Raw genomic sequence first — 22,606 nt, forward strand, 5'->3', positions numbered from 1 at the left:
GAAATATTAAAATAACTAATGATAATAGTGGGTGGAAAACTATTCCAGATTCTATTTATTTTAAAAAGGCTGAAAACCAATGTCTCAGGTGATGGTTCGAAATATTACGGATATAAACATAAAGGTGACTTGAGGGGAAGATGCCGTTATTAGCAGGCTCTGTCTCACGTACAACAGAACACGTCGCTCCTCGTTAACAGCCAATCGGCGCTTTTACTTTTGAATGACGTCACTTCACCACCCAGTTCACGGAAGCTGGAAGTTTCTTGCTTCCTACAGTCCGCCCCTTTTCTTATTTAACCATACTACAAAGAAGCAGTGTTTGGAACTAAGGGAAAACAGAGAACGGTTTAGCTATCGTTACTCAAAGGAGAAGTCCTTTTGTGTGTGTGCGTGTGCGTGTGCGTGTAAAAACCTTTTCGCGGTTGTGTACGGAAAGCGGCGGGGGCAGGACGCAAAGTTTACACCTCACTCCATCTGAAGATGTTAGCCTCAAATCTCTCCGCTGAACTCCATGATGACCACGCACAAAAAGTAAGTACCGGTATGGAATAATGAATCCACGGTGTGAGTGTTTGCGGGGACTGGAGGCGAAATTAGCACAATGTGACTTGAGAATTCGTTTCCTGGTGCTGGGCGGTGAAAGTAGGTCAAAAAGGTCGGTTTCGCTATAATCCAAACGTTTGTTGACAACCTCAGTAACATCTGTAAGGGCAGGAACAGGAAGTCATAAGAGCAGCAACTCGGAGAATGGGACAACTCTTAAAGTTTAAGACTTAAAGCTACGTCACTATTTGTCTTAAGTTAATTAAAGTTCTTAATTAAGAACTTTAAACTACCTATTATAGTTTTGTAATAGTTAGGCCAAAAATGATTCATTCCCTATGTCGATTTTGATGTAAAGTTGCTAATTTCTGATAGGAAAGGACACTGACAACTCTATTGAGACAATACAGCAGTGTACAAGAAGTACCATTTATAATAAAAAAAACAAACACCATTTTAACAAATATTGTATTCTAAATTATGTATACCTTTCTCAATAATAAGTGGAAAAACATGTCTGTGGTGTTTTTATTATTTTTAATTGGTGATGATCTCCACCTCTTTGAGTTTGAAAGGCCTCCTTGCCATCACCCTAATCTTTTGCGCCCTCCTCAGATTGAAGTCAGCCTTGCACCACTCTACGACCTTAAAATTACTTCTAGTCAGAAGAGATGTGTTCAGTTAAAAGATTACAAACCTGGTAGGTAAAAAAATCGAGAGAGAAACATTATTAGCTTGTGCTGCTAGTAGTAGTTAGTCTGGTCAACAACTACATTATTCAGCAAATCTCACTGGTCTTCGAACTTGGAGCTGGCAGTCCAGCAAATGATCTTTCCAGCCACATGTTGCAACTTTTTTTTTTTTTTTTAGCAGAACCGCCCTTCAACCTTGACCAGCTCTCACTAAAGTTGGCTATTTTTTCCCGCTACAGTGACAATGGAGAACGACAAGTTCACATAAGCATTTTTCAAGAGCAGTAAGTTGCATAGCTTTGTGTAAACATTCTTGGTATGAATGAAAATAGGCTGAAGTGCAAATCCAGCTTCCTGGAGTAGTAAACCATCCCCAAACGGAGACGGTTACAGCATCAGAAATGCCAGCCTACATGGCACATGGAAAAGAGCATGTCAGCGTTCCTCTACAGGTGTGCTGTTACTGTGCATCCAGATACAAGTCGTACACACATGCTGTCTACATACAAAACAACTCCACAGTAATGATGTTTTATTGTTTTAGAATGATTTTCTTAGTTGAATCTCCAGTGTGCTCTGCACTTGCTACTTTTTGAAATGTTGGAAGATAAAATCAAATTGTTGACATTCTTTGTTGGGTAAAATAGATAAAAAATGTTTTCATTTACGTTTTTATTTTGATGAAAATATACCAAAAATGTTTTGGAAAAAGTGTGACTCCGTATAGGTCCGTATAGGACCTATCAATCCAATAAAGGTAGTTGCAGCTAAACCTGATTTGGCTACTAGAATAGAGTTCCGGTTTCTGCTTTTGGTGTGATAAATCTGTCAGTCTGTCACAACCTAAGTGGGTTAAATCAATTTTATAACTAGATTGGATCTAATATACCCTTTTGACAGCAGGTGTTATGACTTGTCACAGAATAACAAGCAATATGAAGCTCAGAATGTCAAATGATATCTCTCTCTCTTTTTTTTTTCATCAAAAGTTCTTGCAGGATTGTTCAGTTCCAGGGACCCCCTGCCATGAATATTTCAGAAAGCTTACAGGTTCCAACTCGCGTTATTTAAATGAACGGTCAGCTCTGTCGGGCTGACATTAAGCTCGGCCGCAGCTCAAGTAAGACTCATTCATTTTAATCAGGTGCGTTTGTGGCGGGGTACATCTAAAAGTTTCACGACAGCCGCTCCCCCCCCGGGGCGAGAAACTGCGACAGACTGCAGTGAGCCGTGACATACGAGCCGCGGGAACTCCTCTACATTATTAATACGCGTGTGCCTCTTTGGCTGCTGCGACATGCCAGAATATAAAATATGAAAGCTCTGGTTTTGATTATTCAGCTACATGTGCCATTAAGGCGTAAAGAAGGGTGTGTCTACAGCAAATTACCATTTCTCTGCTTTCCTGGAGTTCAAACAATGAGATAGGTGGTTGACATTTTTTTATTTATCCAGTCTTTAAAGGCCAATTAGATTGTTCAACTAACTAAATTTTAGAAACTCCTCATCAGAGTCTTCACATGGAAAAGAAAACGACAAGCGTTAACACTTTACACTGGTGAATCATGTAGTTGTAATTACTTCAGTCGCCATAACAAATTTTGCTGGACAACAAATTGTCCCAGAAGTTAAACGATAAACGATGACACTGTTGTTTCTAGATCATTTTCAACTAATAATAATGATGTCGCTGCCATAACTTTTAAGGAGTTATTGTGTAAATTAGCTTATTCGCGTGTCATTTTTAATTTAATTTCTTATTTATTGGAAACACCGCAATTGTGAAATTGTGTTTTGTTGATGTAGCTGAATATAGACAAAGATCTGCGCACATTTGAAATGGAAATGCAGCTTTTGAAACGGATCCTTGACCCGAATTAAGGCTTTTACAGAGGCTGATGACAGCCCAGTAATGATGTGATACCGCAGAGAGAAGAGCTGAAAGAACAAAAAGCATCTTCAAAGGCCACGCTCTTTCTATGAAGAAGGAAAAAAAACTTCCTGAAAGTTTTGTCTGCACAGCATTTTATTGGAATTGCGAAAGAAAATCAAGTAATGAGCAGAAGTGGCAGTTGCCATCTTGTAGCCCAGAGGCTGGTGGAGTATGGTAGCCTGCTGTTTCTGCAAACACCTCATGTGTTTTAGAGAATAAATGAAAAAAAAAAAAAGCTTTCTAAAATCCAGTAAACCATGTGTTGGATGAGTGAAGGCAATGCAGAAACTCTGGGAGATAAAGTATCGACGAAGTTTTAATAACGTCCCTAATGTCATTAACAATTTATTGTAATGCTAATCAAAAGTTTTAGCTTGACGTTTATAGCCTTGTGCTGGAATGACCTTGGACAGTTTCTTTACTTTCCTAATAAACCAGAAAGATAATATGCAGTTTTATTTTAGTTTTTTTAATAAAAAAAAAACAGATACATAATCAGATGAACCCCAGCCACCTTATTAATTTATTAAGACTGAGTACTAGGACCATGCTAAGGAAAAATATGATAAAAATATGAGAATAAAGTCATATTTTGACTTTATTTTTGCAATACCACAACTTTATTCTTGTAATTTTATGACTTTGTTCTCGCTTTTATTTTTAAATTTATATTACCAAGCATGGCCCTAACGCCTGTCATAATTTATCTATTTAACTGTTGTAATTTAATTGATCAACTACATACAAAATTACATGCAGTTACTTCTTTAGTTTAGGTTTTTTAATACTTTTTGATGCTTTTGGAAATGATTTTTAGAAATAAACTTGACAGAGTGAAAGCCATTGTTGTAACTTCCTTAATGCAGCTCTCATTTATTGTAATAATATTGCAAGCCTGAAGGAAAACTTGTAGACATGTTCCACAGTTTTTCTGCTTTAATGTGAGGATCTTATTCCAAGAAGAGAAAAGCGAATTGTTTTGCCATACTTCCACCTTTAAAAAGAAAGATAAGGGTCCCCTCCACCCCCCAAAAAACAAAGGTAATTATGCACAATAGTTTGTGTCCTTTAGGTTCTGAGGCAGGGTGAACTGCCTCAGAACCTAAATTTTGCAGCATAAGCAGTTGCAATTAGTGCTACGGAGGAAAACCAAACACAGCTGCCATCTCCGTCAATTAAAAATGTCTGCGTCAACAGAATACATCAGTCATCGATACAAGCAGAGCTGCAGCGGGAAAAAGTTTTGGAAGCGTTTGGGGGTTAAGGGCTTTATAATATTGGTGCCTGTAGCCAACCTGCCTGGGCTTGTGTGGGTGTTTGGCACGAGAAAGCTGTAATTCTCTCTGTAGCTCTTGCTTGCCAAATTTTAAAGGTTCTTCTCACAGCATTTTGTTTCACTAAAATGCAAATTTAGGGAAACGGGGAAAAAATATTATGAAGTATATATTTTATTTTATTTTTTTGCATTTTTGATCAGTCTTGACAAAGTTTAGTGCAATTTGACTACCAGTTGGACTCTGTGGGCAGGTGAAGTTAAACCCAAAAAGCTAACATTTCTATTGTTAATTTCAGGTTTAGAGATGGATCATACAGATTCACATGCACCAAGCGTACTTGAAGACCAAAGGGTGTTTTCACACCTGATAGTCTAGTAGACTCTGTTTGATTGGGAACCAAGATTGCGACATTTGTTAGATTTTCCATTTGAAAAACATGTTAACCCTCCTCGCTTGTGGTGGCGCTGCACCAAGAACCACTGAAGGAAACATCGTATAAAACTCAGAAGAAGACAAGATAACAACTTGCTTCTTTGCAAAATAAAAACAAAAGTGGAATAGTGTCAGATTTTAGCGACTGTAGGATTTGTCTTTTGTTTTAGGCAAAAGATCACGAGCCATTTCTTCCTCTAGTGCTGGACTCTCGCGTTTGTTTTGCTTGCAATTACCCAGAATGCCCTGTGCTATAGTTCGCTTTCGGCTTTTGAAGTTGTCTTTGATTATCTGGTATTGACATAGTGAACCTCGGTCTCAGTTCACTTCAGCCGAACCGAGGCCGTGGTTTTCAGGCGGACTAGCGTTCGCATTTGTGATCCTTGTCAGAACTGGATTGCGAATTCGCAAATCCCCAAACGAACTGGACTTTGATTAAAGAGGACAAAACTTGGCCTTAATCTGTCCTCTGAACAGATGTTCAACAGGAAGACTTGTATTCCTGCAAGTCATAAAGAACAGAGTTAATAGGAGCATGCTATAAACAAAGTTACCACAAAAAATAAATGCCTCTACTAAACACTTATTTACTTTCTCACAATAACTAAAGTGACTACAATTGGCACAACATACCCATCTCAGTCGTCCAGCTCAGTTATTCCGACTTCGTAGCTCCTATTTCACCACACGTGTTCAAACTTAAGCATTAAACTAATTTTAATGGGTGTCTTGGAAAAAGATCCTGGCTGTAGTCCTTCCCACTTCGATCTTTGATGCACAAAGCCAGAATTCAGCTTTGTGCACAGCTGGGCTGCACAAAGTTCCCCAGAGAGCTAACGCTTCAACTACAGATAAAAATGTATTTTTACTACTTTTGTCATAGCAGTACATTGCCTGTCCTTGTTCTTAGATGGACAAATACCTGCACCAGTTCCGCCTGTCAGACAAGACTTTGATGGAGTTGTCAGTGAGATTTCGTCGAGAGATGGACAAAGGCTTATGCAGAGACACAAATCCCACAGCCGCCGTCAAGATGCTGCCAACGTTTGTGCGTTCCACTCCTGATGGAACAGGTAATTCTTTTTTTTTCTTCTTCTTCGTTTTTTCCCTTTGCAAATCTGTTTTTGAAAATTGCTCCTCTAAACACAAGCTGAGTCCTTGTCCAACTCTAAGCAGTTCTTTTGGAGAGAGCTGGCAGCCCACAATAACACAAAATCTGTTCAAAATGCCCAGAAGAATGGGAAGAGAAGGCCTTTCAAAGATTTTCTTTTCTTTTTTTTTTTGCCAGAAAATACATTTTTAAGATCTTTAGTCTGAAACAGAGATGCGACAATTTGAGCTATCAAATGTTCCTTTTATTAATTCATTATGGAGCATAAAGTACACAAAGTGTGAATGTCAATTTGAAGGCCCTTTTAATTTTTTTAATTTTACGACTAGCTTTTATTTTCTTCTTTTTTTAGTTTGTTCATTGTAGTTGAGTATTTTTTTTGAGAAGATGGTTTTCACACCACCACTTATCTCTCAATTGTTTGATTAAAGGGATTTAAACTTGAGAAATAAACCTTAACAGGCATCTTCAAATGATTGGATCTGTGGTCTTGATTGGTCTTGGATCTGTGTTACCAGGAGCCAGCCTATGAAGTGTTTATTCATAACAATTAAACTTTTTCACATCTTTCACATTACAACCAAAAACGGTAACAAATTGTCCTGGACGATAAATCGTCCCGGTAACTATTGCGATTAATGACAGTGTTGTCGTTTTGAGGTAGCATGTTCATAATGGCATAATAATGCAAATTTGCTCTCTCAAAGAACAATAAACTCTAATTTTGTAAAGAACGGCCAACACAGGAACTGGAAGATATTGTAAATATTCAAAAATAAAACACAACACCCAGAAGCGAAACCATAAATTAAATGATTTTTGACATGTCTGTAAACATGTCACAACACGTCACAACGTTTTTGTGACCTTTGCACCTCTGTAGGGGAAGGTCATGGTCAAACGAAACATTGTGCAAGTAAAAATACTATCAGAAAAGTAACTCCACACATCCCAGTAAGCACACCATCCGCAGCCGCAGTTCCTTTCCCCTGAAGTTGAGGTGGATCGCCGACGCTCCAGTTCAATATGAAGTTTTTATGAGTTGTAGATATGAAGCCCCTCACCTGCCTCCAGGAGGCAGGAGGCAGTGCTGCTTCTGTACTCCTCTAGACTAGCGGCAGCGTTGCTTACGTTGAATGATTCTGCTGGTTGGAGCCGACGGGTTCCCGTCTTCAGAACCTGCTGTGCTCAGCCTCTCAAATCGCTCCGATTGCTTTGTGTGTTCTGGAGTTTGCCTGAAAGTTTTGGGAACATTTTCACCTTAAAAGTCCAGTTGCTGTTGATTATCTGGTGCATTGGATGTAATTAAGGAATAATATGTCGGACAGCAGTGGTGAGTGTTCTTTTTTTCTTTTCTTTTTTTTTTAAATTGACAGTAGAGCTGGGTGATATATTGATTTTACCGTTTACTTGAATTTTTGCGTTTTGAAGATTAAATTGTTCTCCCCACCAACACACACCTTGTTTTTCCATAATGATGTGAGTGAAAACCAGGAAGTCCTTTTAGACCAAGTCAACGACAAAGCCGAAGAAACGTACACTAAAACACTTAGGGAGGAAAACCTACTGAGGAAATAAAGCCAATCTTCTTTTAATAACTGCAACTGTTGCATATTCTCTGCATAGTTTAGATGAGGACTGTTGACATTTTCTGATATTTTGATTTTATTACGTTGCAGCAGTGGTTAGCACAGATGTCAGGTTTGATGAGATTTCATTAATCGGCTAAACCATTGTACAAAAGTAAAGCGAACTGAAAATGGTCGTGGATGTTACTTAGGAAGTGCTGAATGATGTTCATTCATTTAGGTTCATTCTGCTGAGAATAAAGGAGCTGAATACATGTCAGCCCTAGAGACTTAAAATTAGAGTATAGGTTGATTTTTCTTTCCCTTTTTTTCACCAGGACAAGGAATCAAATAACAATAATAATAAAATTTGACATGACAGGTCAGTTGATTGAGTTCTAACTGACTTGAGATTATTTAAATTTGTGGTTTGCATTTTAAAAAGCAGCAGTGTCAAATTAAAATACGTTTAGAAACCCAAGACCAGACAAGACATGGAAGTTGGTTCTTATTTCTTCCAGATTAAGGGTTTTAAAGACATCAAGTGTCAACTTCATTCTTCCTTTTGTTCACTGTTTTTTGTTTTGTTTTGTTTTGCCATTCAACCTGCTTGACTTTATTTTTATTCGCTTTCAGCCTGAATTGTTGCTTTTGGATCAGGACGCAGCTGGCATGCATTTAGGTGTTTTTAAGAAAAAGAGACTGAAATAGACTGCATCCTTATTGTTCCGATCTCAAATACAAACCAAACGTGTGTCAAACTGTAGAGACTTTCTAGCAGCCTAACATTGCATTTCAAATGCTCACTCTCTATATCACTGTGTAGTTGGCATGTTAAAACTTACCTTGGGTTTAGGACTGTAAAGATTAGTTGATGTAATTGACTGATGGGTAATTTGCTTTGCTGCAAGCCAGGAGTCAGGAAGCAGGTATGGTGCCTTACAGAAGCATTCATCATTCTTGAACTTTTCCTTATTGTGTCACATCACAGCCACAGATTGAAGATTTTATTTGAATTTTAAGAAAAACACCAACATAAAGTAAAGCATAGCTCTGAAATCAAAAGAAAGTTAGACATGGTTTGCCAAATTTGAAGAGTGTTGCGTGTACTAGTACCTGTATACACGCCTCTTTACTCTGATAAATTAAATTCAGTGCAACTGATGACCTTTGGAAGTCCGTTAACTAGTAAGCAGAGTCCTCCTGTGTGTAATTTAATCTGAATATTAATACAGCTGTACAGCATGATGACCACCAGAGACCACAGCAGACAGGCCAGGGGGAGTTTGGCATGGCTAAGTGGTTGCCATGGAGATTAAAAGATTTCTCAAACATGCAAGAAAGAATCAAAGCAACACTCCTGGTATGTTTTTGATGAGGGAATAACATTATAACATGATGCAAAGCTCAAAAATGTCAATTTTGCATAATACTGCCCCTTTAAGAAGTTTAGTTTGGGGTTTCGACAAGACATGCTCGTATGTAGGTTACGTTAGCAACAGCAGCATGAAATCTTTATGCTGACCGAAAACTAACTATTTGTTCCCTTGGTAACGGTACTGTTTTTAGTTTGACATGATGGGAAAGGGAAGCTGGTCAGGAGCTAAATACATGCCAGTCCTTGAAGAAAACCTGTTGGAGGCTGAAAAAGACTTGAGTGGGGCTGAGATTCACCTTCTAGCAGGACGACAACGTGAAACAGCCAGAGCAGCAATGGAACCGTTTAGGTGAAAGCAACATTCTTATTTAAATGGCCCAAAGTCCAGGCCAGACTCTTTTTATGAATCTCTAGCAAGATTTAAAAATTGCTGTTTAAAGATTTCTTTTATTTATTTAGGAAAAATAATAGTAAAAAATAAATAAATAAAAAAAGATTTGCTGATAAATGCATCCCTCAGAAATGCCTGCAGCTTTTAAGAATGGTGGTTCCACCGAAGTAAAGGACTAAAGTTAGATGCTTCCTACTCTTTTCAGATTCTTGGTTGCTAAAGTGCTAACAAACAAACAAAAAAAATATATATATTTTTTCAACTTTTATCTTTCCAAGAATCATTTTAACAAATATGATTCTTGGAAATGATGAACTGAACCGGATGTTTGAAAATAGAATATTGCCTGCTATTTGCACATATGTTTTTTTCCCCCCACATTATCCACATATTTTTGTGGATAATGTGGACATATTGTTTTTTTAACACTTTATTTTATTTCCTCTGAAGTTTTATATATTCATGCTCAATGCTGGTGCAATGTGAGCGTGTGGACCCAAAGTCAAATTTCTTGTTTGTTTTATCCTACCCAGTAAAGCTGATTCATCTTTAAGTGCTGAATTTAATTTTCTTTATGATGACAGAACAAGGCGAGTTCCTGGCTCTCGACCTCGGCGGATCCAACTTCCGAATCCTGCTGGTCAAAGTGAAGGGCAACGGCAACCAGAAGGTGGAGATGGAAAGCCAGATTTATGATATTCCTGAGCTCGTCATGAGGGGCAGCGGCTCTGAGGTAAGCCCCTCTCTCCCCCTCCCCCACATGTTGTCCAGGAAAGAAGATTTGTTTATTTTTTTTGTCACTGACCAGCTCTTTCCTGTCCTGTTTTTGGTTGTTTTGCCTGTCATGTCTGCTGAGCTCTGCTCTGCTCCTCATGCTGGGGTTACATGTTTTCCTCCATGATGATAATTGGCTGTTGTTGTGACAGGTGGTCACTGCCATGTCTATTGGCTTCCATGCACCAAACCTCCCCATGCAAAAGATGACATGTTGATGCCCTGTAGACTCAAAAAAAAACCCGAGACAATTCCATACAGAAGTTATCAGATGCTGTTAATTTTCTTCTCTAAAAACATTTGTGACATGTTGATTTCCTGTTTCTCTCTGTTGTCCTTTTTTTTTTTTCGCCGTAATTTGCAGTGCTGAGCAGCCTATCAAAGTAAGCCCTCTCACTGACACACCCAGCGGGAGAAAAGAAACCCGGCTGAAGTGCATAAAGTGCAAAAAAAAAATAGACATAAGATGTTGGCAGCTTCGTGGTTTTTTGCTCGGAGTAGCAGCAACTCGGAGCAACGATCACACCAGTCTCTAACGTTGCAGTCCCTGAATGAGTTTTGTAAATTTAATGATTTCAGCAGGCTCTTGAAGAGACGCCTTTTAGTCGATGCTGCCATTTGCATTGTTAATGAGGGCTTCATTTAGATCTGTCTGTGAAGGAAGCGGAGAAGTAATAAAAGAGTCCCTTTTTTATTGCCTTCCCAGTCGGCGTCAGACATTTTGGTGTCTTGTCCTGCTTCTCCGCAGAATATGAGCAGCTCACTTCCACCCACCACAGTTCCGACAAGTGTTGTGGAAAATGTCAGTGCGTTCACAGCGGCTTGCAAAAATATAAAGATATCGATTAATGAGTTAATCTGAAGTTGGTTGATCTTATCAATCGACTAACGATTAACTGATAAGTGGCGATTTTCTTAAAAAAACAGAATTTTCTCTTTTATGAAATTTTCTCTTTCAATAACATTAAGGGAAAAATTTTTCAGAATATGCTGAATTGAAAAAATTCTTAAAATTTTAACATCCTTTTGCGTCGGTTGTGTTAAGTACTGGCTGAAAAAACAGAAAATTGTGGCTTTCTCACATTAACTTGGACATATTTCAAAATAGAATCGCATAAAATGTACTTTGTATCCCACACCGGACTCTGTTTGGACCGTTTTTCTTTCCCGTTCTGGTAAGGCTCCGCCATCTTTATTCCTGTATCCACTGGCTCCAAGTCTGACACATGGCGCCCTCTGCTGGATGGCAGCCTGGCTACACCACTAACAGAAGAACTTAGCAGATGTTGTTAGTTTATTGATTGGAACTAATTTTAATCTAATACACCATTAAAAGACAGTTATTATCAATGTACGAGCTACTTCTGTGAAATACTGGAAAAAAGTTTGGTGTAGAGTTAATAGAGGAGCCTTGTTGACTTACTGAAAAGGGAGTTTCAGAAAGAGGTCCTTAAAGAGACAGAGGCCCAATTTCAACGCATTAAATAGGGGAGTAAAATTTCTTTTAAGTCATACTTGGTATATGTAGCTTTATTACAACTAAAGATAACATAGTTACTTGATTATGCTATAAAATGGCACTGTATGCCTGAAAAACACTTAATACTTCCCCTTTAAAGCACAGTTTGTGATCTGTAAAACTTTTGTTTACATAAAGAAACCTTTTTTTTTTAATTAACTCAAAAGTATTACAAATGTCTCTTACATCGTTTATTGCCTCTTCTTGCTCCGCTCTGATTTGTTTTGACCTTATGTCAGAATACAAAAGCACTTGACCTTTTTTGTTTGTATGAATTGGGAAAAAAAAACATCTCTCCTTTTGATTCTATTTCACCGCTATTTTGTGAGTCCTCTGTGTAAAATCCCAATAGACGTATCCACGGTCAGCTTGCCATCCTAAGATGTTCTTTGAGAGCAACTGAGGGGGGGTAACTGAAGAACGGTGTTACCATAATGCATGATATGTGTGGGGGGCTTTGGCTCTTAGACGCACAGCGAAATAATGATGTTTGAGCCGACCTGTTGGCGTCTGGAGGGATTCTCATGAGCAGCGTCTTCTTCGGGTCGCCTTCAGCAGTTTGTTTCTCTCAATTACCCCAGCCGCCCACAGTCTCTTTCAGAGCCGAGACCTACAAGCGGCGAAGGAAATCTGTTTTTGCTTCCACTAATGTGCAGTGTACACAAACATTATTGTGTTTCGCCGCCAGAAGCGGTCATTTCGCGAGCTCCCACCTCCTTTTCAAGCCGGGGTTAAAAGTGAGGGGGCGACTGTGCCTCTTAGGACGTATTGGTATTGTTGGCAAACAAACAGAAAGGGGACCACTTTATTTCAGCTGTCGCTCATTAACAAATCCCATGCAGCTTGCAGATTTCCGTGGCAGCTGAAGAGTTGGCAGAGTCACATTGTTGCGCTGTTGGTGTCAGAATATCTCCAGGCACAGACTGTGCAGGAAGGTGTACGTACATAACGTGCTTTTGCTGTTCCTGTGTAAGAACGTGCGATAGAGCAGCGAAAGAATTAATTTACTGGCTTTGAAATGCCAGTAAATGAATTGTAATGTTTACTCCAGCTGGATGGTTTAAAATCTGTTGTTGCTCATTTCCATGAGCTTTGAAGTGATATTTTCAGTAACCTTCGTATAAATTTTAAAATATTTTTTTTACCAAGTCGTTTCAATGAGGAGGATTTCGTTTCAGCTTGTTTCCCTTTTTCCAAGATTAATGATAATAAAAAGAGCAAGACAGAATGGCTAAAACAAAGACACAATATGCAGGATGATGTGTAATTCCTAAATAAATTAGTTGATATATTAATTAAATTAAAATCCTACTCTTAATTTGTTTCAATCTGCTTGTTATGAGCAGCTTCTAGATTCTCTTTAAAAGACACAAGAAGGTTTGACTCATGAGAAATCATAATGAAATAGTATAAGACTACACAGTGTTTATGTCTGACACGTTATTAATCCAGTCATATTTATTTCAACTCTAAATGAGATTATGGCGCTCCAAAAAGGCAGTGTTGTACCAACACATGATTTAAGTGATAGTTTAATTAGGAAAACAGGGCACTTTATTTCCTTTTTCAATACTAAATGTTTCCCTTTTGCTTTTTTTATACACTCTAGTTATTCTGTTAGTTCAGAAAGCTTTTATTGCAAAGCAAATTGAAGCAGACAGGCAGTTAAAATTGTACATGCCGGCCTGAAAAGCCCTGCTTCTAATTGAAGCGTAAGTCGGTACGTTTCGTTGAGCTCATACTGACGTCTTCGCTGCCTTCGCATTAGTCGCTGGGGGAAATAAAGTTGCTGCTGCTGTCATCATGTTAGGTTGTGTGGAGCCAAAGTTACTTGGATGAAAGTAAATTTAATTTGCTTCTCAAACTTTCACACAGCGATGAACTTTATTAGAGTGAATGTTCCAGTACAGTCTGTGGGTTGTCTTCACTGTATAAAACAAATAATAGTTGAGTAAACTGTTCAGTTTGACACTGATTAAAACTTTGTTATGGATTTCCAGCACAGACTTGGTCCATAAGGAATATAAATAGTTAGAATACTTTAGATGAAAGTTTTTATTTCCCCTCTTGCTGTGAAGTCCTACAATTAGAGAGTATATTCAGTGTACAGCAATATCAATAAAAGAATAGAAACACCGTTTACCGCTGGGTGTCTTTGTAACATGTACACAATGCCCATTATATACGCCGAACAAGACTGTTGCTATGGATTTTACAAGAAAGTATACCGAGAAGAATTTCTCTAATGTTTGTCTTGGAGATGAAATGCAATTTCTGTACTCTACTGTTTAAGTCAATCAGAGGTTTGAGGAACTTTTTATTAGGATTTCATGTCTCCATTTTTCCCAGAACATAAACATAATGTGTTGCAAAAACCGTATACTTTTAGACACTTTAGACAACATGCCATTCAAGGAGACGGATGTGTGTTGCTCTGTGATAGGCAGGACAAAGCCAAACCAAATGGCCACTAGCCTAAACTTGTCCATATCTACAATAAGAGACCCAATAAAACTTCCAGGCACCTTGAACTGTGGCGGGTTGACTTTGTAATGTCACAGCGCACGGTGAGGAGGATGGTGTTGCAGGTGAATAACGTCTCCAAATCTCATTGTTGGAGAATTGCAGCAAAGAGAGGCATATCAGGGACCGCAGCCCCCTCAACTACATCACTGCTATTATTTACGTAACATATCTGTAATACTCTGATTCAAAAAATGTTTCCTGTCATGTTCTGCAAACACGGCGCATACACACGCAACTTGACTGCAGAAAGATGGACCGGCCTTTAAGCTTGTGGCCGTAGCAGCTCGCCGTTTTTACATTAGCTAGCATGTTGTCAGCGTACTGCAGCGTGGTAAAATTTGTTATGCTACCAAAGTGACATTAGTGACGTCATAATGAGGAGGAGAAAACTCTCAGACATGTACAGTGCAAAATATAATGAGGTGGATAATATGAAGACTGGGATAAACTGGTGTTATTTTCGTCATCAACACTTTAATGGAACACTTTGGTTCAATCAGAAATGCAATACTTTAAACCGGGAAGTGTTTTTAGGATGGCGAATTAAATATAATGACTAACTGATAGCTGTTAAATATGAATAGATCTGAAGATAAAAATCAAATGATCAGACCTACAGACTAACCTGCAGCGACGCAGGGATCGATGTACACCAGATGTCACTGATTTCATAATAAAATGTTTATTTCAGTCGTTGGCAGACATGAAATCAATATTTGTTTATTTTTATGGTCGTCTCAGTCCACAGACCTTGGTCAGATGAAAAACTTACGGTGCGATCTGAGGAGAGAGGGGCAGCACTGTGTGTGGGAGTATGCTAATGCAGTAAGAGCTGAGTTCATACATCAATCTGAACACAGCGATGTTGTTTCAAACCTGTTATATCTCGTCTTGCTGTCTAAGAACAAGAAGACAAAAAGTGGCGAGTTTGCGTCATTATCAAGCATTTGACTCCAAGTGTATTCTAATATTCTAAACTCTTCATTTTTTAAATGTTTATTTGCACTTTTACTTGTAAGTAGTTTCCAGTGTAGCACTTCCGTCATGGAAGAATGTCTCTAAAAGTTTATTTTCTGACAGCCTCCAGGTCAGCTGCTCAAAGAGCGTGAAGAAGCCCTAAAGCTGGGGACACACTACATTAACCTCACAGCCCTCAAAGACTTTGAAAAGACTTGGGGTTCACATGAACAGATCGGTTTCAACAGGGTTTTGTTTTACCACTGAAACACTGCGAATCACACATTTAATAACGGCACCTGCTGAGGGATCACAGACTGCTGGATTTGTCAAACCAGAGCAGCAGTTCGTTAGCACAGATACCGGCTGGTGCTAATAATGGAAGTGATTTCCCTTAAGATGAAAAGGAAATTATTCCCTTCATAAATTTGCCCTTTTTTCTCCAGGTCCATCTGTGTTAATTGTTTATTCATCGGGAATGTTGATACTTCTCCTCGGTGTCATTCTGCTAACGTTTGCATCATTAAAGCATCCGCCTGTGCGAATGAAACGGTCCCAGGCGTCCTGACAGTCTAATACAAAGGCTGGAGCGGTGACTTTGATAGCTACCGCCGTGTTCACAGGGTGTTCTGCTCATGCCTAATGAGAACAACCTTTTGTCTCTTGTAGTTATTTGACCACATCGCCGACTGTCTGGCTAATTTCCTGGAGAAGATGGGGATAAAGGACAAAAAGCTTCCTCTGGGTTTCACCTTCTCGTTTCCCTGCCAGCAGACCAAATTGGATGAGGTGAGCCGTTTTGCACTCCTCTTACCGCTTTAAGTGATCATCACGCCCCGCGTTTCATTTCAGTTATGCCTAAAAGTCTGACTCACATTTATTTCTTTAGATCTCACCTCAAAAGAGCCAGACTTTCTCTCAGTTTTAAAGAGTTCTTCTCTGATTTCTGAAAGTCTCTCTAAGTTAGCTGCTTTTTAAAAAATATATCATTATTTGTTTTTCACATATAGCTGCTTTCTGTGGAGGTTTTTTAAGCCACTTAAGCATAAAGTGCATCTGAATCCAACAGGTAATCCAGCTGAACAAACAACTTTATTAACATACACTTTCAGTAAAGTCAATCAAACTTGCTTTAGATATACAGTAGCTTGTCGCACCATGCATGTCATGGCTTTTATTTGATTTGTTGTTTTCCTGTAAATTTATAATTTTTTTATTTGGTCTTTTATTGAGACATTACGATTATAGTTAACTAACTCTAACAAAATAACAAAAACCAACATTAAGAAAACAAATAAAAACATTAATTAATGGGGAAAAAACTATAACTAACTACACCATGTTCCAAATTATTATGCAAGTGATATTTTCTTAAATGGTCAATGCAAATGATGGTCAGTATAATTTTCAAGTCATGAACTATTACAGTATAAATCAAATTTTACTGAACAAAGCTCCCCATGAGGTAGGTAAAATACCAAATACCTATTACCAAATAGGTAAAAAAGAAATTTTGTTTATAAAAGTTATATATTGCAACTTTAAGCTGTTAAGTAATTTCTACTTGGCACAAATGCTTGTTTTGAATTTCAGACTGAAACAGCAAAGATGGACACTGGATTTCAGTTTATTCTTTGTCATATAAACTTATCTTTTAGCCATATTTCAGATTTGGTGCAACAAAATAGTCACGTGTTGTTTCCTGTAACAGCAGATCAAATTGCAAGAGTAAAATTAAAATAAAATTTTTTAAAAAGGTGCACAAGAAATAATGAAGTTATTATTTCTTCATTATAATAACTTGTGCGCCACTCAATGTCTTCGAAACCATTAATATGAAGAAAAATAAGGGACAATTTTTCTATCCAAATTCAAAAATGAATTTCTGGCTCTTTGTTGGGGTCACGATCACATTTTAAGTTTGACACGCCGCATTTTCCTCAAAGTGTAAACGCCAGACTCAAACAGTTCTCCAGGGAGCCAGAGCTCCATCGTCTGGCTTGTCATGGCAGCTGTACATGAATGTGATGCAGTTGCTACATTTTGTCAGGTTCTAATTACATTTATTGCAGCCTTGGGTGTTCCGGAGTACGACGGCTCCACGACTTGTCTGCGAACTCCGAGCTGCTCTTTGTTTTCTGGAAATGTAACATTTTGTATGCTGCCATTTGTCAGCTGTAAAGCGATTCCTGAGAGTAAACGCTTACTATTAAAATATGTCGAGATAAGTCTAAACTGGATGTTATGGTGTATTTCTAATTTTGTTCTTTTCTTTATGTATTTATCTTCGATTGTCCTGTTGTCTGCAATGCAAAATTTGCCCCTCGGGGACAAATAAAGTTCATCTGAAAGTCTGAAAGGGTTGACAAAGCCAACCTGAAATGAGTCCTGAATCTTCTTTGTCTTTATGTTTTTCTTCAGAGTGTTCTGATTTCTTGGACCAAAGGCTTCAGGCTAAGTGGAGTGGAAGGGAAGGATGTGGTCAGCCTTCTGAGGAAGTCCATCAAAAAACGAGGGGTAAAAGGAAACGTAACACCTTTGGACACAAAACTGTTGAGTCATGGTGCAGAGAGTGACATTTAAAAAAATTAACCACTTTTTGGTTAATGGTAGTTACTATTAACTTCAGTGGTAAACCATTAACATTGAAGTAAGTTATTTCCTCCTTTTAGGAAGAAAAAAATTGTTTGATAAATGCTCATACCTTCTTATTCTCAGATCACCTCCTACATTTTAGGGCTGGCGTATTCCACCATCAGGCATCACTGAAGGGGATTAGATTAAACTGAGCTTCAACTCCATGTTCTGCTTCATAAGAAAATGGCTCACTACCTCAAAGCCCAGACATGGGAGCGTTTCCCCAAAACGTATGCAGCGATTTGGGGAAATTGTAGTCGACCATTTTACAGAACAGCTTTGGATTCAACATGAATGACACACAGCTTTTTATGAACTCTGTGACGCTGTGAGCGCTTGGGTGGAGCCAGCTGTCTGATTAATAAAACCAAAACAAAATACAAGCAAACATGTCCAATCATAAAAGCATGTTGCACAATATTCTAGTTTATTCCCCCCTTAAAGTTTTCGGTTGAATTGTTTGGGTTAAAGGTCACATTATTTAAAGATTTAAAATGTACACGTTACGCATTTTCCTCTAAGTGTTTGAAAGTCACTAGGGCAGATTTTTCCCAGGAGTTTGTCGGCTTTCTACATGCGCTGGAGAATCCGCCGCAGATCAGCACACTTACTCTTCTATTGAACTCTGAAAATCCAGAAGACGTAAAGTGAAATCGAAGCGATCCAACTGCATACCAAATGCTTGAGCTCTGAGAGCCTCGGGGCTCAAGTCATGTTCAACCAGAGCCATTCTGTTTGCTCTGGGCCTGTGCTGCCATCAGAACAGACGGATGTATGTTAAAGGCATGTCTTCAAGACTAAAGACGTATCAGAGAGATCAAAAACGTCTGCGTTACAGATTGAGGACACGGGACCCTCTTGTTTTGCCAGCCAAAATGGTTCTGAGATGAGACGGAGCACAAATATACAGAAACGCTCATTTATTGTGTGTGTTGCAAACTGACGATTTAGTTTGAATATTGAGAAATAGTTGGGGTAGATGAAAGAAGGCAGTCACCGCAGGAGTGAAATGGCTTTAGATTTTGTTTTTGACTTTAAACGTTCTGCGCAAGTGAAGCAGAGTTGGTGGCAGAAGTGAGTCTGTCTCAGCACGCCTCCTGTTCAGGTGGCTGATGACCAGCCGGACGCCTGCTGGGAACTTTAACACCCAGTCAGCAATCAATGATGCCTAACATCTGAATGTCAAATTTACATCAAATGTAGAAAATAAAATCTGGGGGGGAAAAAACCCTACAAGCTAAAGCAGCAGTATGTAACTTTTATAAAAATAAATGTTTTTTTGCATATTTTATAAAACTGCCACCATGTGGTGCCAGTATGCTTTGAAACACATGGTCTGATCTGTGAAGAGATTAGTCTCAGCCAATACCGTCACCTGAGGAAATGCACCGCTCCTGAACAAAAACAACCAACCACACACAGGGGGCGGGACTTGGTACTGTCAATCAACCTTGTGAATGCGCTGCTAAATGTGCTAATGGTGGAGAAACAACTAACTGTTACAGGAAAACTGTTTATCCGCCATCATCTGCTGGCGGGGAGAAACTGTATCGTAGCAGAGAGCAAGAGCACACACTGGCATGATTGGCAGCGCTGACGCCCGCCTCCCAGCTCTGATTGGTTGTTTCTAATTACCACTGGGAGAAGGCAGAGGAGTTCGATTTTTGCTTTTCTTTTCACCACAGATCATCTGCCTCATACCATACTGTCATGACACAGGGACAGTTTAAATGAAATTGTAATAAATAAAAAATGAAATAAAATATACAGTATATATATATAATCCAGCAACAAGCCCTTGATTACAGAGATAACAGCAAATGCGCCCTTTTTTTCCCCTTCCCATCCATCCCCACGTTGCTGCAAATAATGATAATAAATGTATATATTTTATAAAAGATGCATACTGCAGCTTTAAGTCAAAGCATTGGTTGAATTAAATGTTCTGACATCCTCTCAGTTTTAGTTGTTTCTAATCAAGATGTGTCCACTGTTTTAATTTCATTCTCCAGAACCTACAGCTTTAGCTCGCTGCAGCGTAAACAAACTTTCATTGCAGGACTTCGACACGGACATCATGGCAGTGATCAGCGACACGGTGGGAACCATGATGACCTGCGGCTTTGACGACCGTCACTGTGAAATTGGCCTTATAGTGGGTAAGTGCAATCTGACTGTGATTATAGGTAAAGTGAAGATGAAGGCCCTTCGACGTTTTGAGCCATGAAAGCAGAAATCAGGGAGGGGTAGAAAACCAAGTAGGCAATTTGCAGAGGAAAGAAAATTATTCTGAGGCATTTGGGTCACTCTGGCTTCAAGTGTTCTGTTTGTATTGACTTCAAAATATCAGCATTTAGCAAGATTATAGATAATCTGTCGAGGCTATTCAGAGAAACTCGAGGGTGAAGGCTGAAATAAACTCAGGTCGTAACCCGGGCTGCTTTTATGTTTCTTCAACACTTTAACGTTGATTTAGTGCACAGACGCACAGTAACATAACATCCAGATTATTAAAAGCAGAATGGAAGAAGGTTGAACAGGTGCTCACATTTACATTCATTCTTTTATGAATTTAATTACATTTGGATGTTTTGCTCATTGGTTCACGCTTAACATGTTTTTTTCTTCTTTTATAAAGAAATGCAACAAATAATGAAAAGGACTGAAAATATTCAAAAGCTTTATGGCTTTAAAACATCTTATAACTAAATTTTAACAAACATTACGATAGAAAAAGCAATCCAATTTGTAAATTAATTTATTACTTGAAAAGTTTTACTTAACTGCACTATGTAGGTTCGTGTTACCAGTTCGAGGGTTTCCAAACTTTTTGCTACTTGGGCCAAAATTGTTGAGTCAAAAGTACTCATGGGCCAAAAAAGTAAAAGTAAAATGAAAATCCAGTAAATAGTTTAATTTATTTTATTTATTTTTTGGTTGTTTTTCTTTTTTTTGTCTTTGTAATGATGGCATTTGTTGCAGATCCAAAGTGTAACAAGGATTGTGCATGCTTGCTGTATTAAACGAAAGCCATTTAGTTTTCAGTTTCTTTTGGACTCTCAGGGTTTCCCCCAGTATATTTTAAGCCTGGCGGGCCACCAGGCTTTACTTGTGCCCCCGCCAGACTAAGCATTGCTTATTTTTTTAAGGTTTTTTCAAAATGTTAGCATTTTTTAAGACTTTATAGTTGGTGTTCATGTATTAATTTTCTAATCTTTCAACAGCACGTAATGATATTTTCAACTCAAAAACACGACGGGCTGCTGGATGAATGACTGCCCCAGCACCGGGCTTAGCAAGTTTTCTGGGGGAAACCTTGGCTCAATTGAACAACAGGACTTGGGGCACATTTTTTCAAAAACGATTGCTATATTTAACCAAATGTAACAAATGAAGTAAAAGCTGATTTGGGTGCAGCAAAGTCGGCCTTTTGGTAAAAGTGTTTGGATAAATGTGGCTCTACTTATTATACAAGCTCTGTTGTAAACAGACGAATACTTTGTCATATTAAACATTTCCCTTTGTAAGAAAATGATATCTAATAATTTTACCCTGATTAAAAATGAAAAGTCTCCATCTGCACCAACCACCCGCTCTAGACGGATCAAACTTCAATCAATTTTGAACTGCTGTTGGGAGCTGGGGGGACAAAATCAGTCCAAATGTCACAAATCTACTTGTTTTCACCAGGCTAAAGAAATGAAATCCTGGATTGTTTCCGCATCTCTTCTGCTCGTCAGCAGGCAATCAATCCCGCTCTCCTCAGTCTGCATTTCTAGTTAACTTGGCTAATGTGATGGAAAAAGGGAGACGGTGCTCACATCATTAAAGTTCTTTCCAATTTTGGAATATTTGTGTTTGAAAATGACACGATCAAGATCACGGCGAAGTGCATATTGTACTTGGACGACAAAGGCTCCTGTCAGCAGGGCTTGTTAATTGAGGGGAACCTCTGCAGGCCAGCTGCACATCACCGCTGATTCTGAAGTTTCTGCCGTTGAGCTTTAACCCTGCCTGATGCCCCACTCTGAGGACATTTAGTGAATGAGCTGCTACATGTAGGAACATGCTAATGTAGAGGTGACATATTTCCATAATGAAATCAATAAAAAAGTATCTTTTGTAATTAGCACCCCACTTAACTTCTGCCTTTATGGCTTTTATTCTTCCCATTCTTTGCAACGCTGCAGGATATTTAAATTTACCCAAAGTGACAATTCACTTTGTTGCATTTATGTGCTACATATTAGAGCTTTACTAGTTGAAGAGGGGTCTTTATGCTGCATCATATTTGAGCTTCAAGAAAAACAGGAAGTTATGGATAGCTCAGTTGAAATGCTTTGTTTAGTGCATGTGTATCGTTTGGGGTCCCACTACTGGTTTTGTCAGAAACTATTATTTCTTACCCTGTGTTTTCTTCCCCCTCTGAATAAATGAACTTGAAATAAAGTTTGGATTTTTCAAGTTGACAAAAGCTAAAATAATAAGACGTTTTACACATCTTGGGTGGAGGTGCTGTCTGTTATGTCATAAAACACAACATTTGAGTCACTCCTAACCCTTCAGCTCTAACTCCATAACAACACTAGCAGATGAATGTCAAACGTGTATCGAGCCTCACACTGGGACAAAACCGCATCTATATATATTCTCTATATATTTGATGATCCTCTGATCACGCTACAGTTTAACATAAAGTACATTTAAGCACAGAAAAAACTTCTCAATATGTCCAGATGTAAATAACAGTCCAGAAAGTAGAGCTTCAACGACGTCAGACGTATTTAGAGGGCAGTAATCTCTAGATGCTATTTAGAACTGTATTATGTTTGTTAATCGGCATTCGTCACGGTAACACCATTTCT

The 22,606-nt window shown here is 38.6% G+C and overlaps 1 protein-coding gene across 2 annotated transcripts in view; it reads left to right on the forward strand.

The window, feature by feature from the left end:
• The first annotated feature begins 232 nt into the window (after positions 1-232).
• The window catches only part of hk2 (hexokinase 2), a 45,830-nt gene continuing 23,456 nt past the window's right edge, over positions 233-22,606 (forward strand). The window contains exons 1-6 of one of the 2 annotated variants that reach the window (XM_032578377.1): positions 233-538; positions 5,791-5,953; positions 9,913-10,061; positions 15,774-15,893; positions 17,526-17,621; positions 19,801-19,900. In XM_032578377.1, coding sequence (XP_032434268.1) covers positions 5,791-5,953; positions 9,913-10,061; positions 15,774-15,893; positions 17,526-17,621; positions 19,801-19,900 — 628 coding nt within the window. In that variant the 5' untranslated portion in view covers positions 233-538. The remainder of the gene's footprint in view (positions 539-5,790; positions 5,954-9,912; positions 10,062-15,773; positions 15,894-17,525; positions 17,622-19,800; positions 19,901-22,606) is intronic. The other variant, XM_032578376.1, reaches the window with a different exon arrangement.

This window comes from Xiphophorus hellerii, chromosome 12, assembly GCF_003331165.1.
Source record: "Xiphophorus hellerii strain 12219 chromosome 12, Xiphophorus_hellerii-4.1, whole genome shotgun sequence".
NCBI classification, from domain to species: Eukaryota; Metazoa; Chordata; class Actinopteri; order Cyprinodontiformes; family Poeciliidae; genus Xiphophorus; species Xiphophorus hellerii.